Genomic DNA, 22,064 nt, shown 5'->3' with positions numbered 1-22,064 from the left:
ATACAGTACATTAGTTGACCTGCTTCCAATAAATGCATTGGATTTGTTATCATTTTCATGGTATAAATTGAACTGTAACTTGTACCATCTATCTGATGCACTATAAAAATACTGAGTGATCCCTGAAGCTCTCTTTTAGGGAATCACTATTGAAGTGTGTATTGTATGCCACCCAGCACATCCCTTTCCGCTAACTGGCCAAGAGCCCACCTAGTACTCTACATGAATTGTCTTGAAATGGCCCTTGTGATCTCTCTCGCAGAAGTATTGTTCCAATTTCCATATACCTTTTATGCAAAAAAATCCCATGAACGGCACAATATATTGCATACAGTTTATACGGAAAGTTTTCAGACCCCTTTAAATTTTTCACTCTTTGTTTCATTGCAGCCATTTGGTAAATTCAAAAAAGTTTATTTTTTTCTCAGTAATCTCTGCACCCCATCTTGTCAGAAAAAAAAGAGAAATGTAGAAATTTTTGCAAATTTATTAAAGGAAAACTGAAATATCACATGGCCATAAGTATTCAGACCCTTTGCTCAGTATTGAGTAGAAGCCCCCTTCTGAGCTAGGAGAGCCATAAGTCTTCTTGGGAATGATGCAACAAGTTTTTCACACCTGGATTTGGGGATCCTCTGCCATTCTTCCTTGCAGATCCTCTCCAGTTCCGTCAGGTTAGATGGTGAACGCTGGTGAACGCCATTTTCAGGTGTCTCCAGAGATGCTCAATTGGGTTTAGGTCAGGGCTCTGGCTGGGTCAGTCAAGAAAAGTCAGAGTTGTTCTGAAGCCACTCCTTTGTTATTGTAGCTGTGTGCTTAGGGTCATTGTCTTGTTGGAAGGTGAACCTTCAGCCAAGTCTGAAGTCCAGAGCACTCTGGAAGAGGTTTTCTGCCAGGATATCTCTGTACTTGGCCGCATTATTCATCTTTCCTTCAATTGCAACCAGTCATCCTGTCCCTGCAGCTAAAAAACACCCCCATAGCATGATGCTGCCACCACAATGTTTCACTGTTGGGATTGTATTGGGCAGGTGATGAGCAGTGCCTGGCTTTCTCCACACATACCACTTAGAATGTCACCAAAAAGTTCTATCTTCGTCTCATCAGACCAGAGAATCTTATTTCTCATAGTCTGGGAGTCCTTCATGTGTTCTTTTGCAAACTCTATGCGGGCTTTCATAAGTCTTGCACTGAGGAGAGGCTTCCATCGGGCCATTCTGCTATAAAGGCCCGACTGGTGGAGAGCTGCAGTGATAGTTGACTTTGTGGAACTTTCTCCCTTCTACATCTCTGAAGCTCAGCCACAGTGATCTTGGAGTTCTTCTTTATGTCACTTACCAAGGCTCTTCTCCCCTGATTGCTCAGTTTGGCTGGACGGCCAGGTCTAGGAAGAGTTCTGGTTGTGCCAAACATCTTCCATTTAGGGATTATGGAGGCCACTGTGCTCTTAGGAACCTTGAGTACTGTAGAAATTTTTTTGTAACCTTTGCCAGATCTGTGCCTTGCCACAATTCTGTCTCTGAACTCCTTGGGCAGTTCCTTTTGACCTCATGATTCTCATTTGGTTTGACATGCACTGTGAGCTGTGAGGTCTTATATGGACAGGTGTGCGCCTTTCCAAATCACGTCCTATCAGTTTAATTAAATACAGTTTGAATCCAATGAAGGAGTAGAACCATCTCAAGGAGGGTCACAAGGAAATGGATCACATTTGACTTAAATATGAGTGTCTGAACAAAGGGCCTGAATGCTTCTGACCATGTGATATTTCAGTTTTTCTTGTTTAATAAATTTGCAAAAATGTCTACATTTCTAGGGTTTTGGTTTTTTTGTCAAGATGGGGGATGGGGTGCAGAGTGTACATTAATGAGAGAAAAATGAACTTTTTTGAATTTACCAAATGGCTGCAATGAAACAAAGAGTGAAAAATTTAAAGGGGTCTGAATACTTTCCATACTCACTGTATCCCATTTGATAATTAATAAATATACAGTGCCTTGCGAAAGTATTCGGCCCCTTTGAATTTTTCAACCTTTTTTCCACATTTCAGGCTTCAAATATAAAGATAGAAAATTCTAATGTTATGGTTAAGAATCAATAACAAGTAGGACACAATTGTGAAGTTGAACGAAATGTATTGCTTATTTTAAACTTTTTTAAAAAAAAACCCCTGAAAATTGGAGCGTGCAATATTATCCGGCTCCTTTAAGTTAGTATTTTGTAGCGCCACCTTTTGCTGTGATTACAGCTGCAAGTTGCTTGGGGTATGTCTCTATCAGTTTTCAACATCGAGAGACTGAAATTCTTGCCCATTCTTCCTTCACAAACACTCTCCATCCAACCTCACTCATCTCGAGCTGTTTGCCAACAGCAGCTTTCAGCTCTTTCCACAGATTCTCGATTGATTCAGGTCTGGACTGTGACTTGGGCATTCTAACACCTGGATACGTTTATTTGTGAACCAATTCTTGCTCACCTGTTACAATGTTTGGTCTGAAATAGAATTGTAGAGGTTTTCGGTTGGCTGTGAGCTATATGTGGGGTCCATCTGCTAGATTTCTTAATCTAATATATAAAGCTCAGTGTATGTATGTATGTATGTATGTATGTATGTATGTATGTATGTATGTATGTGTGTATGTCCGCTAAAGGAATCCGCACCATCGCATTTACAATCACGAAATTTTGCACAGACACTCCATGTGACTCAGGGAACGTCATAGACTATGTTTGGCTGGGAAAATTTAACCCCGTGCTTTCCAGTTACGCTACAAAATCCTACAGCCATTAAACTGAATGGAGCTGGGAGCTATTGGCTATAAATAGCAACTGTCAGTGGTTGCTATAGGAACAAAATAAACTGTTAGTATAGGATAGGATAGACGGATAGAGAGAGACAGAAAAAGACAGACAGACTGGGAAAGAAACAGACTGGGCAAAGACAGCCGGAGAAAGAGGCAGCCGGGCAAAGGGACAGATGCCCAAAAGACAGCCAGGCAAAGAGACAGCTGAGCAAAGAGTCAGATGCCCAAAGAGACAGCTCGGGAACGAGACAGCCCGGGAACGAGACAGCCGGGCAAAGAGACAGAGAGAGACAGACAGAGACAGAGATTGAGACAGACTGATGCAAATACAGACAGAGAGATAGAAACAGACAGACAAGGAAAGAGATAGACAGAGACTGGGAGAGAGACAGAGAGACAGTTACTATGCCGGTTATTACAGCTAGTTTATCATAAAAACATGTTTTTTTATAATCAATATTTTAATTCTGGCATTTTGGTTTGTTTTGGGATTTTTTTAGGGAAAGATGTCTACTACCGCTTCAACTTGCTCTGGAGTCAAAGAATCTGAAGTTGGCTCAGCAGGCACTAGCTGGCATGCAGGTAACAGGATACACATTGCTTTTATTTAAGTATATATGTACAGTTAGGTCCAGAAATATTTGGACAGTGACACAATTTTCACGAGTTGGGCTCTGCATGCCACCACATTGGATTTGAAATGAAACCTCTACAACAGAATTCAAGTGCAGATTGTAACGTTTAATTTGAAGGTTTGAATAAAAATATCTGATAGAAATTGTAGGAATTGTACACGTTTCTTTACAAACACTCCACATTTTAGAAGGTCAAAAGTAATTGGACAAATAAACCAAACCCAAAAAAAAATTTTTATTTTCAATATTTTGTTGCGAATCCTTTGGAGGCAATCACTGCCTTAAGTCTGGAACCCATGGACATCACCAAACGCTGGTTTCCTCCTTCTTAATGCTTTGCCAGGCCTTTACAGCCGCAGCCTTCAGGTCTTGCTTGTTTGTGGGTCTTTCCGTCTTAAGTCTGGATTTGAGCAAGTGAAATGCATGCTCAATTGGGTTAAGATCTGGTGATTGACTTGGCCATTGCAGAATGTTCCACTTTTTTGCACTCATGAACTCCTGGGTAGCTTTGGCTGTATGCTTGGGGTCATTGTCCATCTGTACTATGAAGCGCCGTCCGATCAACTTTGCGGAATTTGGCTGAATCTGGGCTGAAAGTATATCCCGGTACACTTCAGAATTCATCCGGCTACTCTTGTCTGCTGTTATGTCATCAATAAACACAAGTGACCCAGTGCCATTGAAATCCATGCATGCCCATGCCATCACGTTGCCTCCACCATGTTTTGCAGAGGATGTGGTGTGCCTTGGATCATGTGCCGTTCCCTTTCTTCTCCAAACTTTTTTCTTCCCATCATTCTGGTACAGGTTGATCTTGGTCTCATCTGACCATAGAATACTTTTCCAGAACTGAGCTGGCTTCATGAGGTGTTTTTCAGCAAATTTAACTCTGGCCTGTCTATTTTTGGAATTGATGAATGGTTTGCATCTAGATGTGAACCCTTTGTATTTACTTTCATGGAGTCTTCTCTTTACTGTTGACTTAGAGACAGATACACCTACTTCACTGAGAGTGTTCTGGACTTCAGTTGATGTTGTGAACGGGTTCTTCTTCACCAAAGAAAGTATGCGGCGATCATCCACCACTGTTGTCATCCGTGGATGCCCAGGCCTTTTTGAGTTCCCAAGCTCACCAGTCAATTCCTTTTTTCTCAGAATGTACCCGACTGTTGATTTTGCTACTCCAAGCATATCTGCTAGCTCTCTGATGGATTTTTTCTTTTTTTTTCAGCCTCAGGATGTTCTGCTTCACCTCAATTGAGAGTTCCTTAGACCGCATGTTGTCTGGTCACAGCAACCGCTTCCAAATGCAAAACCACACACCTGTAATCAACCCCAGACCTTTTAACTACTTCATTGATTACAGGTTAACGAGGGATCCACCTTCAGAGTTAATTGAAGCTCTTAGAGTCCCTTGTCCAATTACTATTGGTCCCTTGAAAAAGAGGAGGCTATGCATTACAGAGCTATGATTCCTAAACCCTTTCTCCGATTTGGATGTGAAAACTCTCATATTGCAGCTGGGAGTGTGCACTTTCAGCCCATATTATATATATAATTGTATTTCTGAACATGTTTTTGTAAACAGCTAAAATAACAAAACTTGTGTCACTGTCCAAATATTTCTGGACCTAACTGTATTTCACATCTTTGGAAGCCAGCTCACAGTGGTTGACGATTTGTCTCTCTTGGAACATTCAAGATGCTGAAAAATATTAATTGACTCCATTTAAAGAGAAACAACCATCAGGATTTTCATATATTAAGTAAAGCCAGTGCTGTACTGGCGTTAGGATGCTCAGTTCTGAGACTGAATGTATTATTACTGTAATATGTGCAAGTTGAGGTCCAGCAATGCACTGCTCTTTGATTGACAGGTGCAACAGGAAGGAGATGTGTGTTGGCTCCTGCTATCAATTCCTGCCCCTGTCTGGCTGCCTGTCCTTCCTCCCCCTGTCTCCGTCATAAACGTTAATTCTGGCACAGGCAGACAGATAAGGGTGGGAATATGGGGATCAGGTCTTGCTATCTATTCCCACCCCTGTCTGCCTTCCTCCCCTTGACGCCGTCATAGATATTAATTCCAGTGCAAGCAGACAGGCATGACCCGACCCACATATTTTCTTCCTGTCCTGGGACGTGGGTTTAATGTTTTTATTTTAGCGGTGGTAATCCTGGAGAATAAGGGGGTTGTCCAAGTAGAGGACAACCCTATTAATGTAGACTGCATCCATTTCTGTTAACCATTATGCATAAATGAGACCTAATTTTAATCCATAGCAAAACCTTTTAACAGAAGTGTAGCATGATCGTCTACAACTGAAGATCTCTTTTCGTAGATAGTAGAATGAATTTCGATGTGGATGACTGGCCGCACCGCGATAATGACCTCAGAGCTGACTCACTGCTTCTCCGCTACTTTTTCTATAGAAACTTCTCGCTGACGACAGATTTGTATCCGTGGAAACAGAATCTGACGAGCGGCAGCTACTTAACCAAATGCTAAATGCCGTTAAAGTGACCCCATCTCTACATGAAGATCTACAGGTTGAAGTTATGAAGGTAAGTACTTTGTAATGTGAAAAATGAACCTGTGCAATATATCGCAGGCTCAGGGAATCGGGTTATGCTGCAATGTTGGATTTGTAGGACTTTTTATATTGTGTTATATTGATAATAGACTATATATAGCTAACTAATAATCTCTTGGAACTATCGATAGCATAAAGCAATCTTAAAGGGAACCTGTCACTAGGTTTTTCCCTTATCATCTGCAGCCACCACCAGTGAGCTCTTACTGTATATACAGAATTCCAGAATACTGTATACAAGAGCCTAGGACGCTCTGTATAATGTAAAAAACACCATTATAGCACTTACCTAGGTCTGTCCTCGGTCCAGCGTCTCCTCTATCTTGTACATTCACCGTCCTGCCTTTGCCTTGTGTGGATGACGCGTCCTGCGTCATCCACTCAGAGGCCTCCATTGCACTCTTACGCTCTTTGATCTGCCCTGCTGAGGATAGGGAAAAGTTTTCTTTCTGGAATGCCAAATATAAGCGCTCACAGGTGGTGGCTGCAGCTCATAAAGGAAAATCTGGTGACCGGTTCCCTTTAACCCAAAAAATACACTACATATCTTGACGTATGTGAAATCAATTGCACTACATGCAATGCTGGAAATTATCTCCATTCTCAGCCAGACAAACTTTGGCGCAGTGCTCCATGCTCCTGAAAGTATTGGGAAGCATATTGGGGAAAATAAGCAATTTTATGTTGGGTGTTTTCCTTCAAATCTTCTATAGTGCGAGGCTTGGTCCAAAAGACTTTTCCTTTGAGCATACGCCAAAATAGAAATCTGGTGGTGTCTCAGGGACTCAGTTTCCACCATGTTCCTTGCTGATGTGTTACATGTTGCTGGATCTTGCTGAAAGTAACTTTCTGTTAACTCCAGAGATTAAACGTCGCGATGGCTGTCCGGGGCCAATGTGGGGATATCCTGGCTTCATCAAAGCTACTGAGGAGCTCATTGCCCGTTATATTGTTAAGATTGCGTCATCTTAGCGAGAGTCGTTGCAGAATATTCGGGGGCTCTGTCGAATTAATCTCTTTATAGATCTACCTGTAATATAGAACTTTCCATAAAATATTGTTCACAGTTACCAAAATGTTCATCAAGTTATTCCAGCCTCAGTCAGTGAAGGTATATTAATAATATGTGCGGTGGAAGACAGAGCAGTGCCGTGTGTGGTAAGAATCCATAGGGTCCATTCAGTCCATTCATTGTGGGGATCCTTGTGATTTATTGCATAGGTGGGAAATCTTGGTAAAGGAGTTATTCTATAATAAAAACAAAAAATATTCCCTTTTTAAAGTAATTCTGATTTAAAGGGGTATTCCCATCTCTAAGATCCTAGTCCAATATGTAGGAGGCATAATAATAATAATATTAGCTAATACCTCCAATTAGAAATGTAGTATAGTTCTCCTGATTCACTATGTCGCTTACCTCATGTGCAGGACATGCTATATGAGGAGAATTATACTACATTTCTAATTGGAGGTATTTGCTAATATTATTACGCCTACTACATATTGGGATAGGATCTTGGAGATGGGAATATCCCTTTTTAATGCTTTCCTACTACAGCTATTTTTTCGTGTTCTTACCTCTTATTCCAAGAGCCATAATGTTTTTTACTTTTTATCACTAAGCCATATGATAATTTTTGTTTTCTCTGGACAAGATGTACTTGATTGTCACAGATTAATTTACAATACAATGTACTGCAAAAACAGAAAAAAAAATCTGTGTGTGGTAGAATGGAATAAAAACAACTTTCTGCCATTATTCTGGTTTTGGTTTATGGCATTCACATGCATTAAAAATGAGATGTCGCCTTCATTCTGAGCGTCAGTCATGATTTCAGTAATAGTAAGCATATACAGTACATGCGACATGACACAAATGGCTCCTCTGTATACAAAGTTCTTACATACAGGGCTCACTTGCAAACATCAGACACACCGATTTTAATAACAAACGCACAAGTATCTTACCAGGTGAAGATGTTCTCTTCTTATTACATACTCTCCCAGAGCCCAGCCCTGGTCTCTATTGTTTGTCCCATCAACAGCACTACAGCCAATCCTGAGCTCAGCGGCTCACTGACTAGCTGCAGCCCTGTTGATGTGACTTCAGCAGTGCACTGGAGGCAAACAGAGACTAGGGCTACAATGGGAGCCGTGACTGCACCTGCGAAGGGTAAGTAGTATTTTAGTTTTTGGTGATGATACTCCAGCCTATGAAAGAAGGGTTTTGAAAGGGAACGACTTGTTTAATATAAGCGCAGAGATGGCGGACAAAGGGCCTTTAATAGGTAATGACAGAGTGCGTCCTCACCTATTAATTTGACCACTTAGATACTGCGGACGCTATTGACTGTTATATTTAAAGGGAAGGTGTCGCATTTTTTTTATTTTTGTATTAATAATAGTGATTTTGAAATCAAGTATTTTTAATACAAAACTCAACTCACTGTTTATTTAGTTTTCATTTAATTCTAGGTTTACTGAAGGCACTGGGGGCTGCCATCTTAGATTTGCTGTGTGTAACAACAGTTACTCACCTTCTTAATGACAGCACCCTGGGCATTGGATCTCATAATCGCAATCTGACCCCTTGACTTAACATAAAGAGCTCCCTGCTGTGACTTGGACGCACCCTTGACTGTCCAGATCACAGCAGAGGGAGGAGATCGGTACCATCTCTGTGGAGCTCACAGCGTATGCGTATGTGTGCTGCACTTTCCCAGTCACCCACGATGTGTGAGTACCGGCGGCGGTGCCGCTAGTCTCCCCCTCCCACCCCCGCTCCCCCCCCACCGCTCGCGCTCTCACAGACGCTGTTACCCTCCTCCTGCGCTTTTTGGCGCTGCTGCTCTCGTCCCTTCCCCCACCACTCTCCCTGCTGTCGCCACTTCCCCCTCCACTGCTCCCTCGGCTCTCGTGTGCTCACCTCGGGCCTCCGCTCCTCAGCTCACTAGAGGACAGTATACTGAGGAGCGCGGTATAAATCGGCGTACGTGCGGCAGAGCATTGTGGGTATGCGTGCGGCAGAGCATTGCGTGCGTGCGGCAAAGCATTGCATGTGGACGGACGTGCGTGTGGCAGAGCATTGCATGCGTGCATGCAGCAGAGCATTGCGGGTGGGCGTGCGGGAGAGCATGGCGGGTGTGCATGTGGGAGAGTATTGCGGGTGAGCGGAGAGTATTGCGGGTGAGCATGCATGCTGCAGAGCATTGCTGGACTGTGGTGTGCAGAACACCATGTGGGGAGCACTATGCAGCTGTCCTTGGTGACACTTTAGATATTGGGATCACTTTGCGGTCACCAACAATATGGCTCTACACTGTGATCCTAAACTTCATATTTCCTTATCCTTTTGGAAATACCCAGATTGGGAGGGGGAGGTGACATCACACAGGAGAGCAGATTCCACCCACTTTTACTGCAGCTGTAATGTGAGCTAGCTCTGCAGCAGGATTTCAGCAGCTGCTCCCCCTAGTATTTAAGAGTGGAATATGTCATTTTTAGTTTTGTTTTTATATTTTGCTCAATTAAAAACAAATAATAATATTTAAAACATTAATACTTTACATTTTTTTAGTTATTGAAATTTGTGTTTTTGGCCGACACCTTCCCTTTAAGATGTCGAAATGCAACGATTATTACTAATAAGCTGATCATGGCTTGGAATTACTGGTTACTCATTGGAACAGAAGGTGTCAATGACCAATCTGATATTCCATAAAAATCGTTTCATCATACTGTTTCTTAAACTCTGGAAAACTGAGCTAAGTATACACAGTATTACTTCTGAAAAAGTGTCATTTTAAAATCTGTGAGTAGCACTGTGTGCTTAGAAACCAGAATAACCTGTCTGCTTCATAGCGAGGAGCTTCTGATGCTTGTCGTCATGTGACAGACGTCTTGTGCGTGGTTGGCCCGGATTGGCGACTCAATAGACAGATGGTTAAACACCTGCTGTATGTCATTGGAAACAATCTGCTAAATTATGGAAAAACATATGCCCAACACAGCAAATAACCTTTAGTCAGCAGTGCTACGTGTGTACACAGAGTGTCTGTCAGCTCATTGAATTTTCATGGTAGTAAGCTTACATAAGCTTACATAGGACAGTAATTGGCCCAGCAATGGTTAAAAGGAACCTCTCAGCAGGATTTTACAATTTACTCCCCAAAATATTTATATCCCCATGTTGCTCTTAAGTCAAGTCCAGCAATAATTTTATATGGCCAGTCTATTCCTCAATTGCTGAAAAAAATGGCATTTAAATTGATATTCAAATGAGGCTGAAAAGCTATATGTAGATCTGATATACGGATAAGGCTGCACATCAAACTTAGATAATGGTATAATGCCTCAAGCATATGGACAAATATTGGAATATACAATGAAAAATGCTACTTGCTAATTTGAACATGTGAATAATGAATTGCATACCTGCTATGAATATTAGGAAAAAGGAGATATTTAGCAATCGCATTGATCAATGTAACTGAGCCCCAAGGCCTCGTCAAGGCATATCTCTATATTGGGGTCCCTAGCTCTGTGACCCTAACTGTGTGTCATCTCATTGCAATTAAAAACTGCTATGGGTGGAGAGGGGTAACTAAGGACTTTCTTATATAGGAGATGGAAAAAACATGGCCGAAAGGGGCGGAGCTGTGTTCACATTCAGAAAAAAACTACATATAACTGAATAGGATAACTGAAGTGAGCACTAATATATATATTATGAGTGCAAGCCAAAAATTACATACTATATACGGATAAGGCTGCACATCAAACTTAGATAATGGTATAATGCCTCAAGCATATGGACAAATATTGGAATATACAATGAAAAATGCTACTTGCTAATTTGAACATGTGAATAATGAATTGCATAGCTGCCATGAATATTAGGAAAAAGGAGATATTTAGCAATCGCATTGATCAATGTAACTGAGCCCCAAGGCCTCGTCAAGGCATATCTCTATATTGGGGTCCCTAGCTCTGTGACCCTAACTGTGTGTCATCTCATTGCAATTAAAAACTGCTATGGGTGGAGAGGGGTAACTAAGGACTTTCTTATATAGGAGATGGAAAAAACATGGCCGAAAGGGGCGGAGCTGTGTTCACATTCAGAAAAAAACTACATATAACTGAATAGGATAACTGAAGTGAGCACTAATATATATATTATGAGTGCAAGCCAAAAATTACATACTATATACGGATAAGGCTGTACATCAAACTTAGATAATGTTATAATGCCTCAAGCATATGGACAAATATTGGAATATACAATGAAAAATGCTACTTGCTAATTTGAACATGTGAATAATGAATTGCATTGTAATTTTTGGCTTGCACTCATAATATATATATTAGTGCTCACTTCAGTTATCCTATTCAGTTATATGTAGTTTTTTTCTGAATGTGAACACAGCTCCGCCCCTTTCGGCCATGTTTTTTCCATCTCCTATATAAGAAAGTCCTTAGTTACCCCTCTCCACCCATAGCAGTTTTTAATTGCAATGAGATGACACACAGTTAGGGTCACAGAGCTAGGGACCCCAATATAGAGATATGCCTTGACGAGGCCTTGGGGCTCAGTTACATTGATCAATGCGATTGCTAAATATCTCCTTTTTCCTAATATTCATGGCAGGTATGCAATTCATTATTCACATGTTCAAATTAGCAAGTAGCATTTTTCATTGTATATTCCAATATTTGTCCATATGCTTGAGGCATTATACCATTATCTAAGTTTGATGTGCAGCCTTATCCGTATATAGTATGTAATTTTTGGCTTGCACTCATAATATATATATTAGTGCTCACTTCAGTTATCCTATTCAGTTATATGTAGATCTGAAGCCTCTGTCACTCCAGCTCTATTCTCCGCCCAGCCCCGCTTCCTCCTACTTATTTCACAACCTCTATGCTGAGTGTGACTTTCAGGTAAAGGAGCCGTTAGTCAAGTAGGAAGACTCGGCGCTGGGCAGGGAATAATGCTGGTGTGACAGAGGCTTCAGATCTACCATAGCTCTTCAGCCTAAATTGCATATGAATTGAAACACTGATTTCTCAGTAACTGAGGAACACACTGGCCATGTAAAGACATTGCTGGACTTGTCTTTTTTTTTTTTTTTTTTTGCAAAACGTTTTTTATTGATTTTTCAAATTTGTAAAAACATGACAAGTATCATTGCAAAAGAAGAACATTCGTCTGACAAAATGTGACATAGAGGTGGGTGATACCCCAATTTGGAGTTCCATGTTGCTGTTCGATTTAAGATAGTATACAGTAACATTAAACCAAAACAGAGGTAATGAAATATAATATAACATATGCAATACAATTCGTTAAATCTCTGTGTCGTCCCTGAATGATTTCAATTTTTCTAGCGTGCCTTGGTATTCCCAACCGTCTCGTCTCCCCCTCCCGCCAGAGCCCCCTCCTAGGCGATTCTCAGTTTACCCAGGCTGTCCTGGATATCGCTCAGGATATACCACTCCGAGTGAACAAAAGGTGACATCAGGTTAATTGATTCTCCCTGTGTGAATTGGCTTTCAATAAAATGTCTCCATCTCACAAAAAACTTGGCTGTCAACCCATCTTTATCCCTCTCAGCTTCTAGTTTTTCCCACTTCTGAAGGTTGTGTAGTTCGCCCATAACCTCCTTTATGGATGGGCCCTCCCTTTGAATCCAGTGTTTTAAGATGCAACGCTTAGCTATCATGGCTATGTCATGCGTTATTGCGTATTTCCTCTTTTCCTGCGTGTTCGGTCCTCCTCCTACTCCTCCCTCAAAGGAGTGGAAAATCCACACCATTAAGTCTAGTTTGCTGAAAATTCCCCATGTTGACTGGGCAAATAGTCTGACTTGGTTCCAGAACCTAGCGATTGTCTCACATTCCCATAGCCCATGCAGCATATCCGTTTTCTCTTTTTGACACTTAGGACACCACCTATCCCTACCTGGTATGTTGAAACCCATAATGGCCCTATGTAGAATTCTGAATTGAGTGTCTCTCCATCTCTCATTGGTAATATGTTTCCGCACTTGTACCCATCCTCTCAGTATATCATCCACCACTTCTTCCCTTCCCAATTCTTTCCCCCACGCTGTTAAAGTCCGACTATCCTCCCGTGAAATAAGCACCCCCCTTAGCGATCGATAAATTTTAGAGACATTTATACTTGTTTCATCACATTCCAGTAATTCATCAATCGAACTTCTGTTCAGCTCTCTTCCAACCACAACAAGGTCTCCTATTATTCCATGTTTCAATTGTTCATATTGGATGATATCTGAGCTATTAAGGTTGTACTTATTCAACACTTCCCGACCTGTCATCCACCTCCTGTCCTCCACATTCATGACATCTATCATTCTCCTGACTCCCCTCTCTTTCCATCTAGTAAATAGCTTGTTTTCTCGTCCCAGGGGAAAATTTGGGAATGCCCAGGGGTTCAAGTACTTGGACACTTTCCATGAGAGCCCCAGTTTTTTCCTTACCGACTTCCATGTTAGCATGGTGTCTCGGAATATAATTGAGTTCCTTATGTGCCCTTCAACCCTGGATAGTGGGGAGTGCAGAATGGACGTCAGATCCCACGGTAACGCATATTTAGTTTCCATCGCATGATCTGAGTGCCTACTCGTTCCTCTCACCCAATCAATTACATGCCTCATGATACATACAAGATTATACCCTTGGACATCTGGAAAGTTTAGACCTCCCTCCTCTGTTGACTTCATCAGCGTACGCAGCTTTATTCTGGGTTTCCTTCCCCTCCACAGAAATTCTGTATACGCGGAGTTGAGCTTATTCACATCCTTTAGTTTTAGCAATAGCGGGATTGTCTGGAAGGGATACAGCAGCCTAGGAAAGCTCATCATTTTTATCAGGTGGCATCTTGCCAGTAATGGAAGTGGCAGACCTTTCCATCCCTTTAATTGAACTATAATTTTCCTGATTAGCGGTCCATAGTTCAAGTTATAGATTGTTTCCACCGATCTTCCTATATGCACTCCCAGGTATTTAATTGAAGATTGTGCTATAGGAATTCCACATAGACAGCCATCCCTTATTTGTCCCCCCATTGTCCCATGATGCCCCTTTAGGAACATGATCTCGCACTTTTTTTGTTCAGTTTGAAACCGGAGAATGAGCCAAATTTTTCAATCAATGCAAGAGTCTGTGGCAAATCCGCACCGGGGTCTCCCATATAAAGTATGATGTCATCAGCAAAAAGCGCTGTCTTTACTTCTGAACCCCTTATCTTGATTCCTTTAAAGCTATTTTGTCCCTGTAGTATTCTTGACAACGGCTCGATTGCCAGGTTGAATAAAAGAGGAGATAATGGGCAACCCTGTCTTGTTCCCTTCATCAAAGGTAACACGTCTGATAGAAAGCCCGGAGTGTGTACCCTAGCTCCCGAGTTGGCATAAAGGTTTCTAATGTAAAGTCTCATCTTGCCTACAATCCCTATGGCCTCCATTACCCTGTCTAACCACCTCCAATTTACATTATCAAACGCTTTTTCTGTGTCAAGTGTAACTAGGGCAGGTCTAGCCCTTCCCTCAGTGAGACCCAGTCTAACCGCGTCTGCCACTAGAATTGTCTTTCGGATATTGGTAACGGCATTTCTCCCCTTAATAAACCCCACCTGGTGATTCGTAATGATCCTAGGTAAGATCTCGGCCAGTCTATTAGCCATGATCTTGGACATAATTTTTAAATCCTGATTTATGAGCGATATAGGTCTATAACTAGAGGGATCATCCAGGTCCTTGGTTCCCTTGGGGAGTAATTTAATATATGCTATGTTGGAATTTTTGGGTATTTCCGCCCCTCCCAGGAAAGCATTAAAGACTGAGGTTAGATCCGGCGAGATCAGATCCTTCAGAGCCTTATAGAATTCACTGTTAAAACCGTCAGGTGCCTTGTTGGTGTTAAGCTCCCCAATTGTTCTCGTCACCTCCTCTACTGTGATATCTGCGTTTAAGGCACTCAAATCTTCCTCCGTCAAGCTAGGCATTTGGGCTTGTCTTAGCCACTCTGCCTCATCAGTCATGTCGTTATTCCCTGACCCATATAGTTTTCTATAGTAATCTCCCAGCAGTTTATTAATGTCCTTAGGATCCGTAGTCACCTCTCCCCCCTTTGTTTTCAGTTTAGAGATCACTGTCATCTTTCTGCTGCCCCTTGCCAGATTGGCCAACATCCTCCCCGCCTTGTTGCCAAACCTATGTAAGTCAACCTCCTTGTGCGACCAGAATAGTTGTTCCTTTTTTTTGGCCCATTCGTCAAATCCCTCTTTTGCCTCCAGCCATCTGCCTTTTGTCATGGGAGATCTATTTGTCACATAATTTGTATATGCTACCCGTACTGCTTCACTATGGAAATTATAATTCTCATTGGTTTTCCGTTTGATCATGGCTGCGTACCCCACCAGACGGCCCCTTAGGACCGCTTTTGCCGTTTCCCAAAATATCACTGGGGACTCTCTATGTTCCTTATTGTCCTCTGCGAATTCTCCCCACCACTCCTGTAGCACCTTGTGGAAATTATCTTGCCTGAGAAGGAACGATGGGAATCTCCATATGATATCTGTACCTCTCCTGAATTTCTCTCTAATGCCCAATCTCACCGGACTATGATCAGAGATCACCATATTCTGTATCACACAATCTTGCGTTCCACTCAGTAAATCTTGCGAGATCCAGAACTGATCAATACGTGACCAGCTATCATGAGGGTGAGAGAAGTGTGTATACTCTCTGTCATGTGGGTGAGTTAGTCTCCAGATGTCTTTCAGTCCTACGTCTTCTAATGTTACATCCCTATTGTCTAAACTTCTGCCCACATTAGCTGACCCCTCCTCGCCCCTCCTCCTATCTTCAGCTGAGTCTGGGACGGTGTTAAAATCGCCTCCTACTATAATGTTAGCCTCCCCATCTGCTAATATGGTGGCCTTTATGCCATCATGGAATGTGATTTGTTGTGAATTTGGGCCATAGACATTATAAATACTGAGTTTACCCGCTGGACTAACGATTGTTAAGTGCTGCCATCTTCCATGTTCGTCTGCCTCATGTGCCACTACCTCATGACTGAATTGTTTATTTATTAGGATCATAGTGCCCGCTTTTCTACCTTGTGCCGCTGCCCCATAAACTGTGCCCACCCAATGTTTCTTCATGCGGAAAAAGTCCTCCCCCCCCCCCAAGTGGGTTTTCCTGTAATAAGGCAATGTCTGTCTTTAGTCTTTTCAGATGTCTCAATATCATTGCTCGTTTGTTAGGTGATCTCAGCCCTTTAACATTCCACGTAGTTATCTGTATCATGTTTACCTGTGTATTCTGCTTTTACTACGCCCTCCCCTATGGGCCCCTGCATCAAGGAAGACGAGATGTTCGACACTAGAATCACAGTTGGTACCACAAAATCGACACTCCCTTTCCCCACCTTGCAAATATAACAAATACAACAAAAAGCATGTAACTGTAAAACATATTTTCCCTTCCGAGAAATCCACGGCGCTTTCCGCCACGTTGGTGAGCTCCCCTATTCCTAGCCAAAATATGTAGCTCCCTAATCACCCCCCATAAAATATATGTTCTATCCCCGGACTAACTTGAATAAGCCTTTGAAAATTATGCAAAAATTAGCACAGTATGTCAAAACCTCAGCAAGATTCTCCAGTCCTACTTATCTCTGACTCCAGGTAGCCATCAGTCCGCCCAGAACAAGCCATTCAAGAACAAGAACACTTCATTTGAATTTGGATGACGTTCCTGGACAAAGGAGAAAAAGAAAAAAGACCAAGGGGAGAGAAGATGGAGAAAGAAAGAAGAAGAAGAAAAAGAAAAAAGAAAAAAAAAAAAAAAAAAGAGGGGGGGGGAAGGGGACCCAGACTTTGGGATGTTTTCCTCTCTTTTCTCCTTTCCCCCTCCTCCTCTCACCTCCCCAACCCTCTCTCCGTAATGCATCCTCCTCAACGCCTCATCCTGTTTGGGAAGAAAAAAAAAAAAAAAGGCAAAAAAAGGAAAAATAATGAGCGAGTTCCAGTTCAGGTATCATGGTTTCTCTCCCAAGGGTTGGTTCCTGTGTTCCGGGTGAGAATTATGCTGTTGACCCGGGCTTGGCCTCCTTTCCTCCCTGGTCTCGACTTGCTTTTGTCCCCCAAGACGTCCCACATCTCTTCCTGAGCTTGTGGGGGATCCTCTTCTATTATTCCCTTCTCCACTAGCTCCTTTTTCTTGCCTTTTCTGACCTAGTCTTGTCGAGCTCTGCCATGAGAATGTTTTCTGCTTCTTTGTAGTCCTTGTAGTATACAAACGAGCCATTGGGGTTTCTAACTTTCAGTGTAGCAGGGTATAATAGCTGGCACTTTACTTTTTTGTTGTACAGAAATGAGCAAATTTTGCTAAATTCTTTTCTCCTTCTGGATACTTCAGCTGAATAATCTCCAAAAATTAGCAGTCTGTTGCCTTGATATTGTAGTGGACGCTTTCGTTCTCTAAAGGCCCTCAATATTTCCTCCTTATGCTTATAATCAAGGTACTTGACAATCACCTGTCTGGTTCTTATCGGGGTATTCTTGTTTGAGTTTGGCCCTCTCCCTTATTCGCCTCCTGGTGTCTCAGTGGACCCACTCTGTGGGCTCTTTCAACTCTGAATTTCGCCTTTATGCCCAGGGCCTGCGGTAGCTCCAACTCGCATATATTATCCAACTGTCCAATCGACACAGACTCTGGTAACCCGACTATACGTAGGTTGTTTCGTCTCGATCTGTTTTCCAAATCTTCCGCTTTATCCTTCAAGTATTCATTAGATTTTGCTAGAGCTGCTATTTGTGCTTGCATAGCCAGTATTGTCTCCTCGGAGTCAGATATTCTCTGCTCTGATTCTGCCAGTCTAGATGCATGGGCATTTATCTGTTTTTGCATATTAGCTAATGATGTTTGTATGGCTGCCTCAATAGCCACTTTAATCTCTTTTGACAAGTGTGATGTCACTTCTTCAGCCAGTTTTTTTATAGTCCACATTAAGCTTTTGTGTGTACTTGTCTTGGCCTGCAGGTGGTGCTGTTTTCTTAGTTCTCTTTGTCTGGACTGGGCCACTACCTCCATCCCCCAATAACTTGCAGGCTTGTGATGTTGGTGTAGTAGGCTGTTTTTTGTTTCCTTTGTAAGGGGTACTATTAATTCTTGCATTTGACTTCCTGTGTGTCTGAGTGGGATTAATCTCCCTGTACTGTTTGTCAGTTTCATCCTCCAACACTGCTGTGTCTCTGAGCTGCCCTGCTTTGCCTGCATCTTCTCTCCCCTCTGCCTCCATATCTCCTTCATCCTCCCATTGTGATCCACCCTCATCAGTCCCCTGCATCCACCTCTCTCCTGCTGTGTCCTCCTGTGACTCCTGGCTCATATCTCCCTTATCTCCTGTCTCCTTGCTCATATCTCCCTTATCTCTCCCCCTCCAGCTCTGTGTTTGCTTTTCTGTGTCTCGCACCATGTGCTCAGGCTCCTCCCCCATCAGGCTCGTCGGCGCCATAATCTTATCTTCTCCTCTGTACTGCCCGTCCATGTCACAGCTTCTCCAGGCTCCCTCCCCGCTTCCAGCGCTTCTCAGGAGGTACCGTTCCATAGCTGGCTGCTTTAGGTAACCTCCTGTGCTGCTCTCTGTTTGGTGGCTCGTCCGGGGGGTCTTTTTTTAGTCGGTTTCTGTGAGGGGTGGCAGGAGCTTCTCTTCTAAGCTTCCACCTCAGCCAGGACCGGATCCGGAAGTCGCTGGACTTGTCTTTTAAATGGCTACTTGTACATATAAATAGTTTGGGGGATGAGTGGAAATAAAATCATGCTAACCAGAGAAGAGCTGATCCATTTGTTTGACTGCGGGCCAGCCAGGTCAGTGATACTTGGGAGCTAATGCTGACATATTGCCTTTAAATTGAGCCAAAATGGCCAATCTCATCTTCTATGCTCACATACAATTTAGCATTTGTAGACCGTAAATTCACTCATGTAATCCGGTCGTTTGTAATGTAAGCAGCCAAAAAAGAGAGCGGATAAGTGATCTGGTCAGGATTCAGATTCTCAAACAAAAAAGTGAAAATATAAAAATCCTTCTCATCTGCATGCATTTAACCAATGTACAAGAGCATCTCAATAAATTAGAATATCATCAAAAAGTTAATTTATTTCAGTTATTCGATACAAAAAGGGAAGCACATATATTATATTGAGTCATTACAAACAGAGTGATCTATTTCAAGTGTTTATTTCTGGTAGTGTTGTTAATTATGGGATACAGCCAATGACAACCCAAAAGTCATGATCTTAGAAAATTAGAATAATTACCACAAAACACCTGCAAAGGCTTCCTAAGCGTTTAAAATGGTCCCCCAGTCTGGTTCAGAAGGCTACACAATCATGGGGAAGACTGCTGACTTGACAATGTCCAAAAGGCAGTCATTGACACACTCCACAAGGAGTGTAAGCCACAAAAGGTCATTGCTAAAGAAGCTGGCTGTTCACAGAATGCTGTATCCAAGCATATTAATGGAAAGTTGAGTGGAAGGAAAAAGTGTGGTAGAAAAAGGTGCACCAGCAACTGGGATAACCACAGCCTTGATAGGATTGTTAAGAAAAGGACATTCAAAAATTTGGGGGAGATTCACAAGGAGTGGAATGCTGTTGGAGTCAGTGCTTCAAGAGCCACCACACACAGACGTATCCAGGACATAGGCTACAAGTGTTGTATTCCTTGCGTCAAGCCACTCATGAGCAATAGATAACACTAGAAGCGTCTTACCTGGGCCAAGGAGAAAATGAACTGGACTGTTGCTCAGTGGTCCAAGGTGTTGTTTTCACATGAAAGTAAATTTTGCATTTCATTTGGAAATCGCGGTCCCAGAGTCTGGAGGAAGAGTGGAGAGGCCACAATCCAAGCTGCATGAGATCTAGTGTGAAGTTTCCACAATGAGTGATGGTTTGGGGAGCCATGTCATCTGCTGGTGTAGGTCCACTGTGTTTTATCAAGACTAAAGTCAGCACAGCCATCTACCAGGAAATTTTAGAGCACTTCATGCTTCCTTTTGCTGACAAGCTTTTTGGTGATGGAAATTTCTTTTTCCAGGAGGACTTGGCCCCTGTCCACTCTGCCAAAAATACCAATACCTGGTTTAGTAACCACAGTATCACTGTGCTTGATTGACCAGCAAACTCGCCTGACCTAAACCCCATAGTTTAGATTTATGGGGTATTGTCAAGAGGAAGATGATAGACACCAGATCCAACAATGCAGATGAGCTGACGGCTGCTATCAAAGCAACCTGGGCTTCCATAACACCTCAGCAGTGCCACAGGCTGATCACCCCCATGCCACGCCGCATTGATGCAGTAATTCATGCAAAAGGAGCCCTGACCAAGTATTCAGTGCATTTACTGTACAAACTTTTCAGTAGGCGCCAAGTAGTTTTAAATCATTTTTTCATTTGGTCAGTATATATATATATATATATATATATATATATATATATATATATATATATATATATATATATATATATTCTGCACACAAAAACCACAAAACAAATAGATAGAAATGTAATTATTAAATTGTTGCCTATATTAACCAATGAGAGCTCAGATTAATTAACTGTAGCAAAATAGAAGCTAAGCTGTGATTGGTTGCTATTGGCAGCCTGATAAATCTCCAGGCAACAGAAACCCCTCCTCTTGACAGTATATATTAGCTCACACATACACATAATAGACAGGTCATGTGACTGACAGCTGCCGTATTTCCTATGTGGCACATTTGTTGTTCTTGTAGTTTGGCTGCTTATTAATCAGATTTTTATTTTTGAAGGATAATACCAGACTTGTGTGTGTTTTAGGGCGATTATGTGGCGAGGTTGGTGTATGTGTGGTGAGATGTGTGCTGAGGGTGGTATATGTGTTCAAGCACGTGGTAGTGTGTGACGCATTTTGTGTGTGTTCATATCCCCGAGTGTGGTGAGTATCCCATGTCGGGGCCCCACCTTAGCATCTGTACGGTATATACTCTTTGGCGCCATCGCTCTAATTCTTTCAGTGCTCCTTGTTCACATCTGGCAGCTGTCAATTTGCCCCCAACACTTTTGGTTTCACTTTTTCCCCATTATGTAGATAGGGGCAAAATTGATTGTAAATTGGAACGCGCGGGGTTAAAATTTCGCCTCACAACATAGCACCCGGTGCTGCCCGGGATAGCAACTGTCTCTCTGTTTCTCTCCCATTCTCTGTCTGTCTCCCCCTCTGTATATATCTCTCTGTCTCTATCTCTTTGTCTCTTTCCCTGTCTATCTCTTTCTCCGTCTGTCTCAATCTTTTTCCCTGTCTGTGTATCTATCTCTGTCACTTTCCCTGTCTGTCTCTTTCCCTTATTATTAATTATAATTTATAATTTTCTGAGATAATGACTTTTGGGTTGTCATTGGCTGTAAGCCATAATCATCAACATTAACAGAAATAAACACTTGAAATAGATCACTCTGTGTGTAATGACTCTTTGATATTCTAATGTATTGAGATGCACTAGTATTTGTCCGTGTAAAATAAGCTGCCTGTGGAATTGCTGAATGATGTCACTTTAATCTCATTTGTGTAGGTTTTACTCTGCATCACATATACAGCCACGTTTGACCTGAATGGCTGCTCAGTCCTGAAGATTGCGGAGGTAAGTGATGGCAGATAAAGCCGATTTATTTATGCTGAGCTGTTACTAAAGCTACCATTCTGGTCATTCACATTGCTGGAGTGTTTCTTGCTACTTTTAGCATAATATAATTGTGCATCAAAGGCTATGTTCACAAATTGCTTTTTTTTCTATGCAGCCAAACAAGCTCTTGGCAGTAAAAAAAAAAAAGCTGGGTTTTTTGCTATTTTTTTTTGCTGCGCTTTTGGTATAATTTATCTACAGTACATGTTTAAATAAAGTTAGTTTCATTCACCAAAAATGCAGCAAAAAAAAAGCAGCAAACACTGATAGAA

At 42.1% G+C, this 22,064-nt stretch overlaps 1 protein-coding gene across 1 annotated transcript in view; it reads left to right on the top strand.

Moving 5' to 3' along the window:
- Positions 1–22,064, top strand: part of ARFGEF3 (ARFGEF family member 3) — a 240,922-nt gene that overhangs the window by 50,679 nt on the left and 168,179 nt on the right. The window contains exons 3-5 of the mRNA XM_075339833.1: positions 3,305–3,386; positions 5,870–6,001; positions 21,682–21,750. Coding sequence (XP_075195948.1) covers positions 3,305–3,386; positions 5,870–6,001; positions 21,682–21,750 — 283 coding nt within the window. The remainder of the gene's footprint in view (positions 1–3,304; positions 3,387–5,869; positions 6,002–21,681; positions 21,751–22,064) is intronic.

This window comes from Anomaloglossus baeobatrachus, chromosome 3 (assembly GCF_048569485.1).
Source record: "Anomaloglossus baeobatrachus isolate aAnoBae1 chromosome 3, aAnoBae1.hap1, whole genome shotgun sequence".
Classification (NCBI taxonomy): Eukaryota; Metazoa; Chordata; class Amphibia; order Anura; family Aromobatidae; genus Anomaloglossus; species Anomaloglossus baeobatrachus.
The sequence above is the reverse complement of the archived record's forward strand: the minus strand, read 5'-3'. Positions and strand labels throughout refer to the sequence as shown.